The sequence below is a fragment of the Pelmatolapia mariae genome, linkage group LG3_W, assembly GCF_036321145.2.
Source record: "Pelmatolapia mariae isolate MD_Pm_ZW linkage group LG3_W, Pm_UMD_F_2, whole genome shotgun sequence".
Classification (NCBI taxonomy): domain Eukaryota; kingdom Metazoa; phylum Chordata; class Actinopteri; order Cichliformes; family Cichlidae; genus Pelmatolapia; species Pelmatolapia mariae.
In genome coordinates, this window is record NC_086229.1 from 88,258,712 (window position 1) to 88,280,012 (window position 21,301).

The following is a 21,301-nucleotide window of genomic DNA, read 5'->3' on the forward strand; positions in this document are numbered from 1 at the left end:
CTGCAATACAGAGTCTGACACATCAGAATCAGATTTTCACACACACGTTAATTTAATCTTGCCTTCCTGAGCAGTTATTTTCCCTGCAGATTTACTGGGTACCCACTTCTTCTCTACTTCTCAGCTAGCCACTGTGCTTTCTTGTTTTTCTATTCTTTTTTTCTTCTTCCTTTTAAAAGGTGTTATTTTTGTAATTTTAATTACAACCAACAGCATGTCTTAAGTGCGGGCCTGGTAAACTTTAAGCAGGATCGCACTTCATCGGTTTTGTCAGTATTGATTTTCCTAAAAGCCGAAGTTGGACCGCAGTGGGAGAGAGAGAGAAAGAGAGAGAGATTGAAGGGGAAAGAGGGAGAAACAGTTTGCTTTGAAGGCATCCCGCCCCTTTCTCGCTCTCCATCCTATGAGGGATGAGGCGTCTGGCGGTTTGGAGATGATTGATGCTCCTTGTAAATATGGCCATTACCATATAGGCTCTCCCCACCTCTATCCCCATTATTCACTGTCAGCTGGGGCCACCGTGAACCCCCTAATTTTATGCAATTTAGCAGCACTCTTAATGTGAATATGAAAACACGGGAACTCGTGTGGCATTTTCTCATCCCGAGTCTGAATGTTTTTCAGCTTTCTGGAGGAGCATTAAAAAAAAGAAATAAAAAGGCTTTTATTGTGATTTGAAAAATCATACTCCACTTGTTCCTATTTCAATACAGGATGTGTTATTGCTTTTGCGGCTGCTGCCGAGCGTTTACCAATGGCTGCAATAAATGCTGGGAGATGAAATACTAGCAGTTGTAAAATCCATATGTCCATGGATTAATAGCATCAGGCTTTCATGCTAGTGGTGAGGAAGACAATATTAGAGTCAGTGGGGAGTTACAAGCTTATTATCTGAGGAGAAGCTGAGAAGTGTTTCGGGGACCAGTGTGCAGAAGCATGACGTGTTAAGTAGCGGTGACCAAGGACTGAATTACAGTACCCACAGAGCTCTACATGATGGAAGAGAGATAGGAGGAAGTGATCTTTGCACACTGGATGGGATAAACAGAGAAACTGATTTATGGCATGAAAGAACCGAACAAACCAAGTTTGCTGATGAAGATGTGAGATGCAGGGCCCTGGCTGCAAGAGGGGTTTGGTTCACTTGTCTTGGCGAGAAATTACAGGGGTGAAATGGAACTAGATAATATATTATGTATGTGTCTCTTTCTCCTTTACAAAGGTGCACTTAAAACAAAGGATGTGTGAGACATTGTTTTCTCCTAATGCATGATTACAGAGGCAGGAAGTCTGTCTACAAACAACTCGTCAAATTTCTAACTTCATTTTTGTGTCTTGGCCTCGCTGCCCTATTTCCAAAAACCCTGGAAAAGCCTCTGGCACTCTTGCCACTGCATGACACAATGGCAAGAGCAAGCGTGGACTGTAAAGACGACACTCTTTCACATGAACAGCATGCAGCTGTAAATTACTGCTGCACTGCTGCTCAGCCTCGAGGAGTAATTACCTGAAAACTTCAACTGTTTTTTGTTTCCACCTGTCACGCGGCACAAAGAACAATCTGTCAGCCAGCTCACTGAGTTACAGTAGGTGTTTCAGAGGCAATGCGACTTTACAGTTGCACTTGGAGGCTATGGATAGAAACAGCCCCTACTTTTAATGCAGTTCATTTCCCCCACTGAACTTTTAGTCACATCTTAATAAAAAGATGCAACTAAATTAAAAATATAAAGTTTTAAATGATTGATAGTTAGCGGAAAAGATTCCCACACTTCCTGTCAGGATTTCTAGTATTAGTGTTCGACTACAACTGCCATTTTTTTGTTGCTCGTACATACCACCGCTAACCTAAATACTGTCATTGTCCAGGTTTAGCTTGATAGGTGAAAAAATGACTCTGTAGGTTATTTGTGCAAGCAACTAATTATGAACCTTTAAGTTTTATTCACTTAACAATAAAACTTAATGGTTCATAATTTGTGCAAGACAGTAAAAAGATACAAAGGCATGCTATTAACGAAAGACAGGGATAATTTAATATTTTTTTCCATTCAGTTCATCTAATAGAATGAAGGTTTTATATTTTGAGCACGGTAAATGAATCCACTGTTGCATTCATAACATAACATGACATAATGTAATGCAACAACACATATCAACAAACTTCATTCTTAAATTAAAGCCTTGTGCAACATTAAGGCGTAGGTTCATCATAGATGGTTTTTGAGTGTATCTTTTTGAATGTGATGTATAAAGCCGCGGATTTTCTCCCAGGGAAGGTTTTTCTTTTAATTGTTCCAAGAGTTAATGAACTACAATGACCATATTTCATAAGTGATGTTGCACATCTGTGCTCCCTGGAGTTTGACTGTGCCGCTGCTGACAGAGACGGAACAGAGAACGCGTAAGAAGACGACTCAACAAACAGATGGAAGTATAATCATCAGCTCTCGCCGCAGTGCCATCAGCTTCAAGAGCTTTGGCAGTCTTTAGTGTGCCTAAAGGAAAAGAAAAGCGTTACAGTGGAAGGATAAATGAAACATCAGTATCTTTAGTGTTTCCCAGTGAACTTACTACCTGTGGGGAACACATGAAAACACATTATGGTCCAATCATAGATATCTTTCTCGCTCTTTCTTCTTCACCATGTCTGCCTTGCTACATCTAACTCCTCTTCCTGCCCGCTCCTCTTCCTCTGAGTGACAGTCTGTCATTCAGCACTCTCTGCTGCCGATTAAGTGCTGTTCCCCCTCTTCTCACTGCTTCACTATTTAAAAACAGCAAAAGTAAGGATTTCCCTGCAGGCTAGGCATGCAGTTTTTGGGGATGAGATGAGTGAAGATAGAGAAAAGCAAAGATGCAGGAAAAAAAAGGAGCGCTCAAAGAAGAGAGAAGAAAAAGAGGGGAAAATTAGAAAGAAATCTTTGAATTGACCAATGTAGATGGGACTCTTATGCTGTGAGGACACTTAAGATGGGAAAGACAGTCAAGGAGAGAGAAATATTTCTACTGTGTGTGTCTGGTGTGTGTGTGATGACTGAAAGACAGACACGATCCTTGGCAAACCATCTCTGCTTCTTCAGCCAAGTCCATTCTGTTGGAGCTGTCAAAACACACACACACACACACACACACACACACACACACACACACACACACACACACACACACACACACACACACACACACACAAACTTTAAGAATTGCAGTGTGTAATGGCCGTGAAAATAACACTAGCTACTGCCCAGTTGTCATCTGACTCGAGGCATCGGGCAGCTGGAGGGTTCAGGGTGACTTTGATGGTTGAAATTCTTAATAAGTGAAATTAATCCCGTTCTTTATTAAGGTCACTCCATAATTGGCGTTGAATGTCTGTGGGATTACGAGCACAAATCCTCGTCTGTATAAACACACGCACAGCCACATGCTCTTGCGCTGCAGGATATGATTCGCAAACTCTGTTATCTGTCGACTAATGCTGCGATTTTTCCGGGGATACATTCTGATGGGACAGTGTGACTGCTGTCCGCACAAGCGCGAATTTGTTTTAGCTGTAAGAGGCTTTTCCACACTGCCAACAATAGAACTCCAAGGGAAACTCAGCAGAGTTGTAATTAAAACAAAAACAAAAACAAGTAGATATCAGTATGAGCTTTAAAAATGTCTCCTTCAGATAAACCCAAGCTTGATTCAGTCTTTGCCCTCAACTCACCAGGGACCCAGTCCTGGACAAGTGGTACCACTTACCGTATGCAGGATTTGCCAATGTTTTTGGCAAAGTGTTTGCTTGCAGTCCTACAAAACCCAAATAGTAGCTTAACAGGGATGTTGTTCTTAGGTTGAATGCTGATTGGTTAAAAAGCTGACCTGAATGGGAAAGGAACTGACATTGGAGTTCACCACAAAGAGGCAAAAGGGTGAAAAGACAACAATGGCTGCTGTGGATGATTTTCATTGATTTGAACACACTTCGCTATTTATAGGTTATAACTTTTCTCTGTAACTGGAGGAAGGACAAACAATGGCTCACGCAAGAAGAGCCCACACACCACTTGTTTTCATATTTCTGTGACCTGCGTGAAACATCTGCAATCAGCTGTGTATAGGCTCTGTGAAGATGTCCTGGGGGACAAAAAAATTCTAAAAGATAGTCTGCATTACAAAGGAAATGAATAAAGGAACTAGAAGATGCTATAAAGTGTATGTTTTTAGAGCTTTGCAGATGACTAAAAGCATTTTCACACCTGACTGGTTTGTTTGGACAGGTGAGATAGCTACCAATTGAAACCTGGTGAGAAACAACTGGACTGAGACTATATTTCCAAATGTCTTTTTGTTTACTGTGGTGCAGTCTAAAAGCAAAAAGAAAACCATGATGTTATGTGATAGCAGATGTGTGATTTTAGCATTAGTGGAAAGCACAGGAAGAGCAGCGTGAGCCGCTGTGAGTCATGAGGGTCCTGATGAGACATCAAGGATAAAGGATTACATCAAGAAAGCTGCATTACTTAATAACTTTGTTTATAAAACATCAGTGGGAATATGATTTATATCTTTATATCTTTCCTTTGGTCTGGGTTAAATGAAGCACACTGCACCAATGAGGACATGAAAGTTGTGATGCAAGCTTGTTTTTTTTGTCCTAGCTTGATGGGAGCTCTGATGAGAGACAGGAAATGAGGGAGAAAGTTGAGGACTGACATGAAAATGTTCTCATAAACAGACAAAAAGAAACATTTTTAATAAAAAAAAACTAAACTCTTTATAATCATAGCCCCAGGATTATTCATTTTTCTCCTTTGACGTCAGAGGATTATTTCAGAGAACTGAAGTTACGTCTTTATTAGCTGACTTGTCTGTCTCATTTACTGTGCTCATTTCCACTTCCATTTTTCTTCTTGTGGGCCTTTGTGCAGGCCCTCAGTTCACTCATTGTCTGAACCAACTTTACGTGATCTTCTCTGCTGGCTGAACTGTAGGTTGTGGGGCTGCGGTCAAAATGACCACGTTAGAGACAACCACCCCTTCTCGCTGATGTCACACAGATCCAAAAGTAGAAAAAACTTTCTGATGCATGAGCTTTTGAATCATTGAGAGTACTTGTACATAGACTGACCTCATTATTTGAAACTATCTTTAATATGAGCATGCAGCGCTATAGCAGTATATTTATGACAGAAACTAGGTCCCCTTTAATAACTTTACAGCCACTTGCTGATTAATCAGCTGCTTGGCTATCAGCTGAGTGTAATCTTTAAATTCCCTCAGGCATGCAGTGCAGCCATTATAAGCGCGTGATATATTCCTCCTTCGACTCTTAATTCGATCCAAGACGAAGTGTTTCAAAAACTAAATGTGTGATTGCATAAACTGTTTCTTCAGTATCAAGGTGAATCTTTGAACTGCAAACAAATGCAGCTTCAGTGACTTCAATTTTATTTTAACCTCCTAGGACCTGGCGTCCACATATGTGGACATCACATTTTTGGTTGTCTAGACCAAAATACTAAATTTTGCTCTACAAAGGCCTGATATACACTTACAAGAACATTATACTGTCTCTGTTTTATCAAAATTTAAAACGAATATCCTCATATGTGGCTCTTATTTTTCTTAAAAACAAAAATCAGGTAAAAAAAAAAATCTGGTGATTCTTTGTTTTTACAGTCATCGGGTCCCAATATGCCCAAATATCAAAGAGAAATTAAAAACGCATGCCATGGAAGAGTTCGGGTCTTAGGAGGTTAAAGACAAAATGCAAACCCTAATTTCTAAATATTATTAAAAATGTGTCTGTATTTAGTTTGACTTTGTTGGTAATGTTCGCCTTTTTCTGCAGCATCACTGTGGATCTGTTTCTAAGTGTGTGTGTGTGTGTGTTTGTGCGTATTTAAACTCTCGGTTTAACTAACATCCTGCCCGAGGTATGACTCAAGGCAATTTCTCCTCATTTTAGCTTAAGCGTGTGTGTGAATACAATATCTCTGCTCTGAACATGCATCAGCAGTCTCCTTGTGTCCAAGCAGCACTTCCTATGTTTTGAAACACAGCATCATCACCAAATAGCCACACGGAGGCAGAGTCACGCAAAAGGTCAACGTCAGCCTCCCACCTCGTGCTCGTTTGTCGCCGGGCTCTGCCCTTCCCTGTAGCAGATGTGTTAAGCAGCACATGGCCTGGTGTGTGGGCTGAAGCTTAATTTGGGATTAACACTCAGGATATTACAGATTACCTCACTCTGCATTTGACCTTCTGTGTTTAGTCAGCCAGCGTTGGATGGATGAGCTCTTATCTTTTAGTAGTTACAGCGACTCAATCTCGCTGCTGAGGCCGGAGCCTCTAATGAAAAGCTTCCAAACATGTTGTGTCACGCTGTCAGCATGAAAGCAAGGATTACACATCACAAGTCTTTTGACTAATTCACAGATATAGTGGGGGTTGAACATTTAAGAAGTAATCAGCTTCAATTCATAGATTTCCTGAAAGATGTTTGAGTCACAAAGCAAACAAATAATTTCAGTCGCACACTGCATCGGTTTTGATCGCAGATCTACTACAAGTGTCAAAATGCTCCAAGCGTTAGAGGATGTATCTAAGTCACTTGTGTCAATATGACGCTTTCCTGTTTTTTTAGGAATCCATTAGTGTTGGACCAAAAAGATTGTGCCTCTTTTCTTTATTCAGCTCTTACTTCAAAATGCTTTAGTGCTCTGTAACTGCAAACAGTAGTTATGACAGGCTGAAATATATACTGAAATATAAAAAAACAGACTTTTTTTGATTAGCGAGGTTTGTTTGTGTTACATCATTGTTTCCCATGTGCTTCAAGGGATGATTTAAATTTAAATCTCTCTGTTTCTATCATTCTCTCCCTTTACACACACACACACACACACACACACACACACACACACACACACACACACACACACACACACACACACACACACACACACACTCCATACCCCTGCTGTCAACTGAGGGCCAACTGCCAGCTGCCCCCATACTTCTCTGTCCTCATCTATATTTGATGCACCTCATTAAAAGTTGATTGTGGAAACACTTCAGCATTCCCGACATTCCTTTTGATCCACTATTTAGTCTCCCTCAGCACTTCGGACCGAAAAAGTCCCCTCAGTCATGCGTGAGTCAGTTAAAAGCAGGAAACAGAGCGCATGAGGAGAGATGAAGACATGCCAACTTATCTGTAGTGCGACAGCTGGTCCAATACAGCTCATAGTTGAGAGCAGGCTAAACAAATGTAGGGAGATTGTTCCTTGCCGACTGTCAGTCATTTTTGCAAAAACCAGTGAATTTAAATTTCCAAAGCAATTAATGTTCAGAGGACGGAGAGGGAAAAACAGATGTGGAATTTTTGGATGGATCTAGCAACTTGTGTTAGTATTTAGCCGTCGAATCCTACCCTGCACTTTGGGAGATCAGCACCAACCACTGCTAGCAAACAGTGCTTTCCAATATCAAACTAAAACAAATACCTTTGAGAGTTAAAGTAAATTTAATGGTAAGGTAAGTAAAGTGCACACATATCCACCGATTAATCAACAGACCAACAGCATACCAGGTGACATTTAACTTAATATGTGGGTCTGGAGGGATTAACTTGCTAGGAGCCAGTTTTGAGTGGCCACCCAAGGAGCTACAGTTTCTAGTCTAACCAACAAGATTAGTGTTTCGGGCTGATATACCACAAAGGCTTTACCTCAGTGAAATTTACTACACGTCTAAAACAAATCTTTTGACAAAAATGCTAATAAAAAATTAATAATCCTGCTCTCATAGATATGTTTTCCTTTAGTATTCCTCAAACAGCTGACCTCTTTTTAAGTTCTAACACTTTTCTACGTGTGTTAGAAGTGGTCACCTTTTGAAGTGACGTGCTGCTGCGAGGCCTCTCGTGCACAAATGCAAAAACGCACGTGGAATAAAGCCTCTTGAACAGCTTGCCTCCCTCGCTTGAGCCTCTCTGTGAAAGATGCATGTTTTTACCCAGCGCCGAGGTCCCATCAATCGTGTTGAAGGCCACTGTCACACATGCATATACGAGTACACACACTTCACTGTTTGACTGTTTCGCTGGGTAAATATTAAGACCTGCCTCTTAGGTAGCTGTGTGCATTAATATATGTCACCTGATGAGAGTGTATGTGTGTTCTCGGACGTTAACGTGTTTAACATTGTGTTTGCTCTGCAGAGCCTCAGCTGAAGGGCATTGTCACGCGGCTCTACTGCAGACACGGCTTCTACCTCCAGATGCTGCCGGATGGCACCATGGAAGGCACAAAGGACGAAAGCAGCTCCTTCTGTAAGTAAAGGAGGACAGATTCTTAGATATTGTTGCTGTACAAGGGTTCTATTTCATGCCTGAGTCAGTACATGCACCTCTAGGAGTTTCCCCTGGTTCCATGCCAAAGTGTGTTTAAAAGGGATCTTCCTGGTAAGACAGATTAACATCCTGAGAGCACGCAGAGGCATGACAACCCTGCCATGCTTTCTGGTTTGATTTGCACCAGGATCGATCAGGCTGAAAATGCATGCACACTTGGCGAGGTGGACTAGGGGAACAGCAGCCAAATGGGATTCATGGGATTCATTCTCATTGCATAATATATCACAGATCTCTGGCACAAGATCTCTGATTAAGTTCTTCAAAGACATGCTTTTAATTGTTTTGCTTACAGTCATTCTGACCTTCAAGTTGTAAGCCTTATGTGCCTATGAATAACTCATCTGTGAGTATACACACTGCACTGTAGATGTGCATGTTGTGTTCTCAGTTTCAGGCACAACACCCTGAATTATGTAGGTATATGCGAGAGTGCAAATTTCCAACAAAGTCAATGAAACATTAAAGGGTCTTTAACCTGCTGGGTCCATGTGCTGTTGGAAGAATCTGTAGCCGGAAATCTCAGCTAATATTCTGGTGTATTTATCACTAGTAAGTAGATGTCATGTGATGTCTCCTAAATGTTCTATCCAGGCAGTTCAATCACCACACTACTTGATGTCACAGTGGTCACAGCTGTTCATTGGAACAACGTGTCAATGCTGCCGCCATATCGCTCAAGGGGAGACAGGCTTTCTAATGCATGCACGTCTGCAGAGGCTGACGTCTTTACACAATTAAAAATCCTCATTAATCACTGATTTTTCAAGTAGCTTTCGAGACGATTTTTTTGTTGTAAAAATGCTTTTTAGCAACAGCTCTTATACCATTGGAAGTCATGTTTATTTCCTACTAAATGGTGACACTTCTGAGGAAAATACATTTGTTAGTTGAGCAGCAGAGTTGTTGGTTGAAAGATGTGGGTTGCACCTATTAAAAACTTGCCAAATCTTCTCTGCCAATGCCAAACAGCTTATTCTGCTACTGCCTCTTCTTTGGTGTCGTTCAGTTGATTGGATGGTTGAAGTATGAAGAAACAAGACATTCTGACAATTTTACAAAATATCCCTTTAAAAAAATAGGGGCTCTCTGTAGCATGTGGAAGAACCATGCAAAGCCACAACGGCCTGGTAGTGCTACCATAGGTAGTCGAACAGCTTCTGGTGATTTTCGTTGTTTGTTAGCAATTGTTTGTTTCTGTCTATCTGCTGGTCTGACTTTTCTTCATGATTGAAGCTTAAAAACTTCAATCATGAAGTTTTTAAGCTTCATGATTGAAGCTTAAAAACCAGCTTCAATCATGGTTTTTAAGAGAAACTTAACACCCTTTAAGGCACAAATACAGTAACTGAATCATCCTGTTAAATTAACACGCTCGATCTATGGAAAGGATATTTCCTACCTAACTCTAATGTTATAGTTTTATTGTTAGCCATAGCTGCTAACCGCTACCCAATGATAACTTAATAGATGGCTAATGTTGCTACTGGATAACTGCTAACAGTAAAAAGTCTAACATTAATGTCTTTGCTGGCTGGGTTAATGATTATGATAACTGTTTAATGCTTCAGTGTTGTTGAAATGGGAGATTCTCTGACCTCTTGAAATTCCTCATGAAGAAACGTTCAGTGTTGCGAACACTGACTATTGTTCATGTGTTCAGCTGCTAGCGATTCAATTTCTAACTATAGTATTTCAAAACTACTTAATGGTATCAAATAACCACTCTGAAGATTTTATTGAAGACCTACAGTTCTTAACAGTCACACAAAAACCTGCTGTCCTTCTTTGGTTGCTGAGTTTGTGATTGTGCACACACACCTAACCCTGCGAGTGGTCATCACCTAGAACATTAATGACTCAAAACATCATATCCCATGATTCCCTAGAGTCTCTGGATGGACTCCAACCTTTCCAAGGAGATCAATATTATATTACAGGAAATCCCTGATGTGGCAACACAGCAGCTTTTTTCTGTCAAAACACCAGTTTGGGTGGAAAATATGAGCTTAGCACAATTTGGGATTTACAATCTACACAGGGAGGGGAGAAAATCACACGTTGACACTCAGCTGTGTTTCCCCTGTACAAGATTATATTTCAGCATTCTATTAAGACGTCAGAATACTTGTGACAGCAGGATTGTTACTGGGTTGGAATAACCTGGATCTAACCTTGAGTTTGTTGTGAGGTTTTCCCCTGGCATTTGTCCTGGAGACCAACTTATGTAACTTGGCAGGATGATATTTGCTGATGGGAAACATAGCAGCGCATAAAGTGTTTATTTAGTGAAATAAACGATGAGTGAAATATTTCAAGACTCTCCAGAAGACTGATTCTCCAGATTCCTACGTAACAATCCCCGGGACTGTTATCCATGAAAACTGGTTTGGCACCGAGGTTATGAATCCTCAAGCCCAAGGAGCTTGGTTAAACACCTCCATAAAGTGATTAGATCTGCGCTCACCTCTCCCTCTTATGTAACTGCACACCTACGCTGAGGCAAATGTCGGCTGAACATTCTGTCTGAAGTGATCACATAATACCGCTGGGCACATCTGAAGGCGAACAGGGCTCATGCCCAGACAGATGTAAAGACGAGCATTGTGTAACAGCACCCCTAGCGTGCAGTGGCAATAAACTTCAGTCGGCGGAGGTCAGACCGCAACTTGTTTGCAGGGGTTAATTTTATAACAACACTAATTCCATCAATTCCAGTATCTGGTGCATGGCTTTCCTGAGCTGTTACATTTTCAAAGGTGGCATGTGATAAGCTCTGCAAAACCCAAACTGTGCACTTTCAGATTATTTATTAATTCAAGCAAACAGTCTTGTAGAGATTGACATCAGTGAAATAGAGTATCAATCAGAGACACAATCATCCACCTGGCTGCACAGAACATTGAATGAGCAGAAATTGCTGTGTGAGCATGAACTCTTATAAACTGTATGAGTGTGTGTGCATGAGAATGTGTGGAAATTCAGACCATAAAATGCAAAGTGACCGAGAAACAGACACCTTTTGCTTTAACTCAGTTTCACTTGCGTCTAGAATTTACCTGTTTTTGGGGGGGGGTTTTGTGGCACTGTTATTGTTCAGTGGAGTTGTATGGCTTTCCTGATCTTGCTGTTATCAAGTTCAAGATTTATCATTGTCATATACAGGTAACAATGGCAAATCACTACGGACAATTACAATTTTTAGACTCAGAGCCCCCTCAATATTGTAAAGAAGCAAATATTGCACATTAAGTAACACTATATAAATAATAAAAAACACAGAGGTAGAATAACTAGAGATTACCAAAAATACCTTAGCAGCTTTAGTGCAAAGGTAATGGTGTGTACATGTACAGTGTGTATAATAATTGCGTAAAATATCATCTGCAAACTTTTGTATGTGAACTATCGTGTTCAAAGTGTCCGTTATTTCAACAATTCAGAAGCCTGAAGGTATGTAGTTAGAAATTGTCACTGAATCTGCTGCTGTGGGTCTGGATGCTTCTGTACTGCTTGCCCAGTGGCAGGTGTGAGATCCGCTGAGCCTTCCTCCTACAGTGCTGTCTGTAGAGGTCCTGGATGGCTGGCAGTTCAGACCTGGTGATACATTGGGCTGATCTGACCATCCAATGTAGAGTCACGATACAGCCAGTGAGAATACTCCTGATGTCGCATTGACAGAATCTCCTCAAACCTCCTCAGCGGCCGCAAAAGGAAGAGCTATTGTCTTACTGCTTTTGTGACCAGCTCAGATCCTCACTGACGTTGAGCCCCGGCAACTTATTTGCTCCGCCTCTGGAGAGAGTAACCAAGCAGTGTAACCTGCTTGGTTACACACTGAGCCCAAAAAAGCCATTCTATTCTACCAACTCTGTTCAGTCTGTCCATTGTTACTTTCTCTCTTGGTGCTGCTAAAAATGAATTAGCTGTGACACTGGGACTTTCTGTGTGCTTGGCCTTCTCAGATCCTGTTCTCACTCCTGAGGTATCAAATGCTATAGATGGTAGAAGCTGTCAGAATCACAGACATACACAGAAGGCATCCTTTAGTGTCAGTTCCATGAACCACTGGCTGTGGCAAGAGTAAGATAAATCTCAGCGTCCCAACTTGACACAAACATTTTAAAAACAGCTGATATTATTTTTTGTTTAGGAAAATTCCCAGTAGCTAACTGAAAACTAGGAAAGCATATGAGGAACTAACTTTCAGAATAAAACATGAAGTAAACACAAAGGACAATCCCCCCGTAGCAGGAGGAGGAAGAGGAAGGAAACAGGTATTATTCCCAGTCTTTTTACTTTGCATCTATCAACAGATACCCCTTATCCCAAACTCTACACAGGTTACAGGTGATCTATCTTGAGAAGTAAATGTATTTGGACTTTGGAAATAGACTAATCACTGCCTAACATTTAAAGAAAAAAATTCTTATTGATCATGGGGCCAAAAGCAAACCTTAACCCAGGTTTAGGGGCAAGATTAGGGTGAATTGTTGGATGTTAAAGTATTTGTAATTTTGTAATTTTCTTATATCTGAAACAGATCAACCCTTATATGTAACAATAGCCACCTTCTACCACTCATCAGCTTCAGTTTCAGCAGTGATTATGCACCCCACTGAAGTGTATAACATAAAAGTGTGTAACACCAAAAAAGGCCAAATCAGCAGCAAATGGGATAAATAATTAAGGGAGGAACAGGGAAGTTCATATCTGAGGCGCTGGCCCATGCAGCCAGCTGTGATACTCATCGGCTGATCTCCAGGATGAAACTTTCGCCTGTGACCTGCTGCAGTGAACGACCTCCAAGGGGCAGGAGGGAGCCCGGCCCATTGGCTCCCTCTTGTCACCTCTCTACCTGGGATACCAGGCTTTACAGCAGCTACCTTAACCTCCTGTTTCTCCTGGACCCAAATGTGTCAGGAAGGCAGGACACTGAAAGGAAAGCCAAATGGAGGGAAAGAAAAAGCTGGGAAGAGGTACAGAAGCCCTGAGGGGATGTAATAGAACAAAAAGTGACAAGAGTGGCTTTTGTATGGCCTTGGAATACTTTTATCACTTTTTTAAAGCAAGCGGCTTCAGGGATTTCTTAACTAGGTGACAGAGGAAGCTGTCACCAAAGCACACTATATTTTTGCAAGTGAGAGAGTGGTGGAAACAAAGAATAAGAGGATCACAGAGGAGTGGAGAATGGGAAGACGGGCCAGAGCAAACTGAGCCAGTGAGACAAGATGGGCTGGCAGAGGAAGAGAGCAAGTGAGACGGAAGGAGGGGGGAGACGTGAGGATGACGGAGAAAAAGGCAGAGGGACAGGAGGGAGTGATGGGGAGCACGAGGAGCAGCTGGCATACAGCTGATGGCTCCTCAATCACTGTGTCTCCCCCCTTTGGTGGGAGGTCAGAGGAGCTGCCCCCCTCTGCTCCTCCTCTCCTCTCTCCTTGCCTGTTCTTGGCTCTTCCAGGCTGTTATATAATAAAGCTGGGAGAGGAAAGAGGGGAGGAAAGAGGAGCAAGTTTAAGATTTACTTATCTTTTCAATGGAAATGAAGTTGCTGTACTGTGTGTTGCTCTGACATGTTTTAGCCACTTTAATAAAAATCAATTACGCTTCATAGTTGGTTGAACATTTGTTTAAGTGCAACGCAGATTCTTGGGTTTTTAAACTTTCCGTTCATTTGAAAAGTTCATGGAGACTCTGAATTTAGTTGAGATGACCATTAAAAAAGTTTAATTATTTCTGTAATGATTAGAATTTTCTTCTAAGTTGTAAAGATATGGGAAATAATTCTACGTCTAGTAGGGCTGCCACAATTAGTCGAGTAGTCACGATTATGCCGACGATTTCGTCGACGACTTAATTAATAGCCCCGTTACCGTCGTTTGAAGCTCTGTAAGATCCTGAAAGACACAGGAATAAGTAGTAGGATTTAAGAGTGTAATAACGGACTGAAACAGAAGATGGCAGCAATGCATCTACAAGAATGCCAGCTGCCGTTAAACGCCAAAGAAGAAGCATTCCCCGGTATCATAGCTATCCCAGAATTCATAGCGCGACTCAGCCAATTCCAGTTTCAAACAATGGCGGCAGCTACTTATTTTTAATTTGACTCTTTCTGGGTCTCTTGAGTTATTTTCAGGTGAGAATGTAGCTGTGTAAACTTCAAATATCTGCTTGATTTATCAAAACATAACATATGTGTAAAAATGCTCTGACATTTTGGGAGAAGTCTGTTACCCACCAGCCCGATAGCTGACCGGGAGGTCAAGGTTCACCAGAGCCGGCGAGAACACCGAACTCCCGGCACATCGTTTTCAGACCCCCTGCAGTCTTTCGCTACTCAGTTTAAACATGATATATAATTCACTTAGATAACTTAAAAATGTTATTGTTTGGCTTTTTTCAGTGTTTTATTTGTTCCTGACCAAGTGAAAGTACCACCAAAGGAGCAAAGAATGCTTGTAACTGACATGTGTCTGTGCTGGAAATGTCAGATGGTTACCAATTTGTCCAAAGATGCTAAGGACTAAATCCAAATCAAGGGGTGATGAGCAAATCGCTTTCTAGGTAAACAGTGTTTAAGTTATTGATAAAATTGTAACTTGAATAATGTGCCTCTTCAGGAATGTGCATTTGAGTGGTTTGACTGTACTGCTGCCAAACAACTGTGGCTACATTTAAGTTACATTGTGTTTTCATAAATGGCCTCGGTTCATTTCGAAAGTGTGTCAAAAGGTCACATGAACCTGATGTCAGTACTGGTAAAAAATTTGAGACAGGTGACAGAGCAAAGGAAGATTTAAAATACCTTAAAAGAAAGAAGGGAGAGAATAAATTCTGTGGATAGGTCATGAGGGATTGATCTTGATTTCTTTCGGGGGACGAAGAAAGCAAAAATCCCAGAAGGAGACAGTTTGATGGACACAGAGAAAATGGAAGAAAAATGGACACAAGAGAAAGATAGATGAAAGCTACTGACTCTCAGCGTGTACATCGGGAAGCCATGAGGAGGAACTTGATTCCCAGGCTTTTATCCACTGTAATTACCATCTCCCACAGTTGGAAGGAAATTTTACTTATCTCGCTCTGCACTCTGGAACAAGTCTGTTCTTTTTTTTCTGTAACTTTCCCCCAGTGCTCGATAACGCTCCTGCGCAGAGGGCAGGGAGGCAAAAAGCTTGAAAGGCAGATGAGGGAAGCTCAGCTCTGTGTGAGAGCTGAAGCATCCAAGGAGGATAAGATGTGAACATTGAAAGCAAAAGCTCCATCTGACAGGAGGAAGGTGGAAAGAGTAGCAGAGCGGGCTCACAAGGATGAGAAGAAGAGCATGAAGAATACCAAACGAGAAGAAGTGAGGATACAAGGCAGAGAGAAGAAGAGAGAGCGATGAAGAGCCAGACAGATGAGGCTGCAGGGTAAAATAGGACAAAGATGAATGGGAGAGCATTGGTTTCACAGGATGGGGAGAATGACAAGAGGCAACAGGGGAACTGAAAGGGAACAAATAAGGAAGAAAAATGGAGAGACGTGTAAAAAAAACAATAAGATAAGAAAAAAGGATGTTAATTCATGACAAAGAGGGCTGAAAAGACAAAAAAACACCAGGGAAAGAGAGGAGAGAGATGGATGGAAGTGAAAGGAAGACAGATAAAGGCACAGAGAAATCAGTTATGGAGAGGAAGGCCTAGAGGGAAGAGGTGGAAGTTAAATAACAGGACTGTGAAAGTAGTTGTCTTGTCATCAGAGCCATCGACCACTGGGGAAATCAGGCGTGAAGCTCAGCTGCAAGTCATTTAATCTGCTCTTGAGCCATTAAAGCTCATTTCTTTCCAACACAAATGACAACGTGCGAAGAGAGGCTATTTCATTTGTTGCCAATGCAAATCCACTTGTTTTCTGTAGCTTTATTAGTTCAAGTGTCACGTTAATGATCCCAGTGCAGTGAGCTGTCGGGAAAAGACTTCATTTTATATTCTTGCGACTATGTTGGGATTTTGATTATTTAAGTACAATGTTATTAAACAATGTCGTAAATTAAATAAGATCATAAATATCATCCAGTAGCTTTCAGTGCAGCTTAACTTTTGATCATTCCAGATAATAAGGAATTATTCAAGAATACGTTAGAGTTCACAGCTTGACGTTAACTCTGAGCAAAAATACACGTTATTGAAAGTCATGTTAACATATCCAGTCGTAATGTGCTAGGTTACCACTGCTAGATATCGTTACCCTTAAAACTTGTTACATTAAAGGATTACGGTCAATAATAAAATTAAAATGAAATTTCTGGTTTAAATCGACGTCAGTAGGTACGGAGGAATTCAGCGTCTAGAGCCACCGCCACTGTAAAACACAGTGGAGGCTGTGTCATGGTTTCAGGCTGCATCTCAGCCAGTGGTGTTGGAGATCTTGTTAAAACTGACAGAATTATAAACACAGAAAAGCACTGAAATTCTTGGTCAGCAATGCTTTACCATCTGACGAGCTTCTAATTGTCAGCGGCTTTATTTTTTTACAGGGATGATTCATCCCTAAAATAAGAGCCTTTGGGAACTGACTCGATTGTGTAACCAACCAAGAACTCCAGACTTGTCATGTAACCATTGGCTTCATCTTTCAGCTGAGGAGGTTACTACTTGGATTAAACCATCATGGGTCCTTTTTTTGTCGAGTTTGCATGTTCCCCCTGTGCTCAGTGTGGGTTCTTAGCTGTCAATGTAAACACAAGTGGTTATGTAGCTCTGTGCTGTACCTCTCGGTTTTAACAAGATAGAACCTGGATTAATATTCCAGGCTATATTCCGGTTCTCACTTGTTGTGAGTGGGGAGAACCTTCAGCTCCTCTGTGACTCCTCCTCACAACCACACTGGTACTGGGAATTCCACCGTGCTTGTCCTTTTGCTTGTCCTTTAATAAACACACTCTTCACCAGCCTTACAAGGCCCGTTTGAACGGCTGCTGTCTTATCATACATGAAGCGAGCAGTATTCATACAACCCGTAACATTACTTTGAGTTAGGGAGTTAAAAATATGAGGTCCATGTGCAAGAACGTTTCTCTCACACTCCACAGTTAGCAGTGGTGCACACCTGCGACATCACCAAACACTAAACTAGTTTTCCGAAGGAGACACCACACAATTACTATTACAATAGGTAGCACAGCAAATGGACAAAAGCTATAGGCAGGCAGCAGTGTGTCTCTGTGATCCTCTTGCTCTACAGTGGTAACACTGTAAAGAAAAGAAGCTACAATAATCTAAAATCAGAGTAAAACTGAGTATTTTGTTTAGAAAATATTGTATAGCCAAGATAATTGGGTTAATTGAGTTACTTATCTGCTCTTATCTCTTATAGTACTGGTAAATTGACCATTTTGCTAACTGTAGAATGATTCTACTTAAAACCTCCTTCAGTTTAAAATGCCTGACCTCTGGAAAATCTAGCACCATATGCAAATGCTATTCATGTGAAAACTTCTAACTGCTGAACCTTAGATGTCACCTACATCACCGAAAAGTTGCATCTGAGCGTATGTATACCACATTACACCAATCCGAATCGTATACTGAGCCGTGACTGGCTTCTCAACCAGTGGTGATGTCACAAAATCAATATCTATAGACACAGAGAAGGTCAAACATCTATGTGTGGCACATTTTTAAGCAGCAGGGAACTTTAAATAACTGCAAATAGTAAAGACAGATGTGAGGTGAAAAGGGGAATGTTAGAAAGCAACAGATGGGTGGAAATATTGAGAATTACTTACTGCTGAAGACAAATCATTTAATTTAGTTTTATCTTGCATGCTAACAGCAAGTTCATTTATATGTTTGCTTGAATGAGCTGGTTCAGCCTATAGGATTTTAGCCTAGTTATGGAACAGTCTGGACGACTTACAGTGTTTGAGATGCATGAATCATTTGAGCTCACATTGTGTGTCATCACTGACGAAAACTTATACTGTAGCTGTAATTCCCTCGATTTACTCAGTGACCATCGACATAACTCATAACTGAAGGGTATGAGTGGAACATGTGCAGGAACATTATAATCTTAATAGTGTAAGGAAACTCAAATGCAAGAACATAACTCGTTCACAGTAGCTCAGCTTCTCTGTAAGTCCTGTTACCGTTTATGCATTCTTTAGTCTGTGCAACATAAGTAAGAAATAGTTTAGACATAACCTTGGAATGAGTCAGTTTTAGATGCATCAACATCTCATGACAGTGCTCTTATCCAACCAGCTTCACTGAGACTGGAAACTAAATAAAGCGCAGCTGTCCATAAGTTAAACTCTGTGTGACTTCTCACAGATGACTGTAATCCTCTTCTCATTCCTGTAGAGACCAACTGTGCTGCACAATGCAACACTGCAGAGGAGCAGCGCAGAGTGCAGGCCTGCAGAGGCCCTCCTTACAGCTTAACTCTGTGTCCTGCTCCTGCTTCCCTGTGCTGAGCCGCCCCTCCCTTTCCTCTTCCCATCTCTACTTTCTCCTTGTTTATTTATTGTGCAGATGATCTCAAGCCTCAAATTGACTGTGGGATTGATTTGGCAACGGCCTCCCCTTCATTTCCCTTCCCCTCTTCTTCTTTTCCCTCCCCCAAAAGACTTTTGATTAATCTAGCAGTGTCCTCTGTTCTGCTAGGGAAAGAAGCAACTCAAATGTAACAACGGAGAGAAAGAGGGATGAAATGGGATGCCTCCGCTATACATGCAAACAGTTATGTTATACATGCGATTAGCAAAGCTCTTTTTGATGGAGGATAAGAAGGAAATAAACAATCTGAAGTGTGAAAGAAGGAAAAAAGAGAGTGAGAGAAGGAATGAAGCAAACGCTAAAGCCTGATTGTTCTGACCTTCTACTGGTGTTCTCCAAATACAGCTTATAATGATATCAGGGACATGCACACACAAATGTCTTTGTTATTTTGTTGAGGGCAGAATATTATTTTTAATGGCTACTATCAATTTTGAGCCTGTATTATTCCCAGGATGTCAAAGTATTAAAATAATCACCAAAAACAAGGCGAAGTACAGTGCAAAACAGCAGCCGGACTGCTACCAAAGGATATCTTGTGTTTCATAGAGGCAGCTTTTGAAGTAACAGGAAGGATTTTTTATATTCATAATTCTGGGAGTGAGCAGAAATTGCAATCTCATATATCGATTTTATCACTTATAAAATATTATAAATATTTTTGTTTTTTAAATTTTTTCCCACTTGACTAGCATTAAAACATGGATCATGAATGTTACTCAAAGAACACTTAAAAATTATATACATGATATCTTGCTAGAGAAAGATACAAGCTTCATGCTAACAGCATCTTTGTTCCTGTTCTGCATGTATAAGAAAAAATATTGTCAGCAATGTGAAGTGACACTTCTATCACACTTTCACTGCTTAGCTACATGACGATAACTTCCCCAAATCCAACAAAACAGGCTAACGTTACCCAAAAACTCTTATGCTGTAGCTGTTGACATAGACTGATGACTTTTATATTGTCACAGCTATAACCCTTCAAAATATCCTGTATTTTTACAGAACATCTAGTTAATTTCTGTAGGTTGTGTGCTAGCTACAAATGCTAACTATAAATGTTTTGTATCTTTAATGTTTTTAAAGGGTCTACTATGTAAAATTGTCATGTAGGGACTACGGCTCATTTCTATCTTTATTATCTTGGACAGTGTAGTCCACCTGCATGTGTTGTGGTGGTTTTCTTCCTGTGTGTATAGATAACATGCAGTTATCGCCACAACAGTGCACCTAGCAATGTTAGGAAGTGAGAAGCAGGAGTAGGAGGGTGACAAGAAGGCGGGAGGCAATGTGTGTGCATGTGCCCAGCTCTATTTGTCATCCCAGCCATGCTCATTGGTGACACCTTGTTCATTTGCGAAACCAACTGTTTGAAATGCAGGAATCGATCGAGCAAATAGAAGCAACGTGCTGAAGATGGAGAAAGGAAAAAAAGAGAGAGAGAAAAAAAGTAGGGTGGGCTGTCTTTATATTCAGTGCAGGTGGTAAAAACTGTACGTTACAGTGACTGTTCTGTGGAAAGTTGGAATATAATCTAAGTTTTTAAGTTTTCCTCAACAAAAAGTTAAAGAGCATAAATGCTGCTCGAAAAAGAAGGAATGTGTTTTGTTTTCCAAGTTGCCTTACTAGAAAGAAAATCTTAACTCTTAAGAGGTCAGAGCTTAATCTTCATCAGAAATAATACTGACAAGTTGTTAGTTTTTAATCACGGCCAGCATTGACTTTCTGACACCATCTGATAACTTAACTTCCATCCATTATGTTGGCAGAACTTTTGATTTGAAATTGATTTGTCTATTAGTGGCTAATGGCTTCATGAATCTAAAACATGCTCCTTAGACTTCATTTTTCATCCGTGTAAGAAATCTGTCACTTTGACAACTGGGCTCTGACTTTATAATGCACTCTTGCAATTTGCCAAAAGAAGACGATATCACTCACACATACTGCATCCCAATTATGCTTCAGTTTTTATATTCTCGACCAGAGTTTAAACGAAAAGCTTAGCAGCGTTGTCTACTTTGGCCTTTAGGACTAATGGCAGTATGAGAATTTTGCCAAAGTCAAAATCAACTTGATTGTAACAGACATTGTGTAAAGAAATGAGTAGTTGCTGGTAACTATGTGATGGTGGAATGCTTCACAAGACAACAGCAAGTAGAAGCTGATATTCTAAAACACAAAATATGAGCACCTCTCCTTAGCGTAAGAACTAGAAAAGGGAGACACAATACGCTGGTAGGTGCATGAGTCCAGTCTCTAACACCCAGTTATTAAAATGTTCTGTACTATTTCTCCAATCTTTATACAAAGTCTGAGGTCGTGTTTGTCGTGTGCGGCAGGCAGAACT

At 40.8% G+C, this 21,301-nt stretch overlaps 1 protein-coding gene across 2 annotated transcripts in view; it reads left to right on the forward strand.

Annotated features, from left to right (window-relative positions):
* The window catches only part of fgf11a (fibroblast growth factor 11a), a 105,578-nt gene that overhangs the window by 41,512 nt on the left and 42,765 nt on the right, over positions 1 to 21,301 (forward strand). For both annotated transcript variants that reach the window (XM_063470219.1, XM_063470218.1), the window contains one exon: positions 8,213 to 8,323. In XM_063470219.1, coding sequence (XP_063326289.1) covers positions 8,213 to 8,323 — 111 coding nt within the window. The remainder of the gene's footprint in view (positions 1 to 8,212; positions 8,324 to 21,301) is intronic.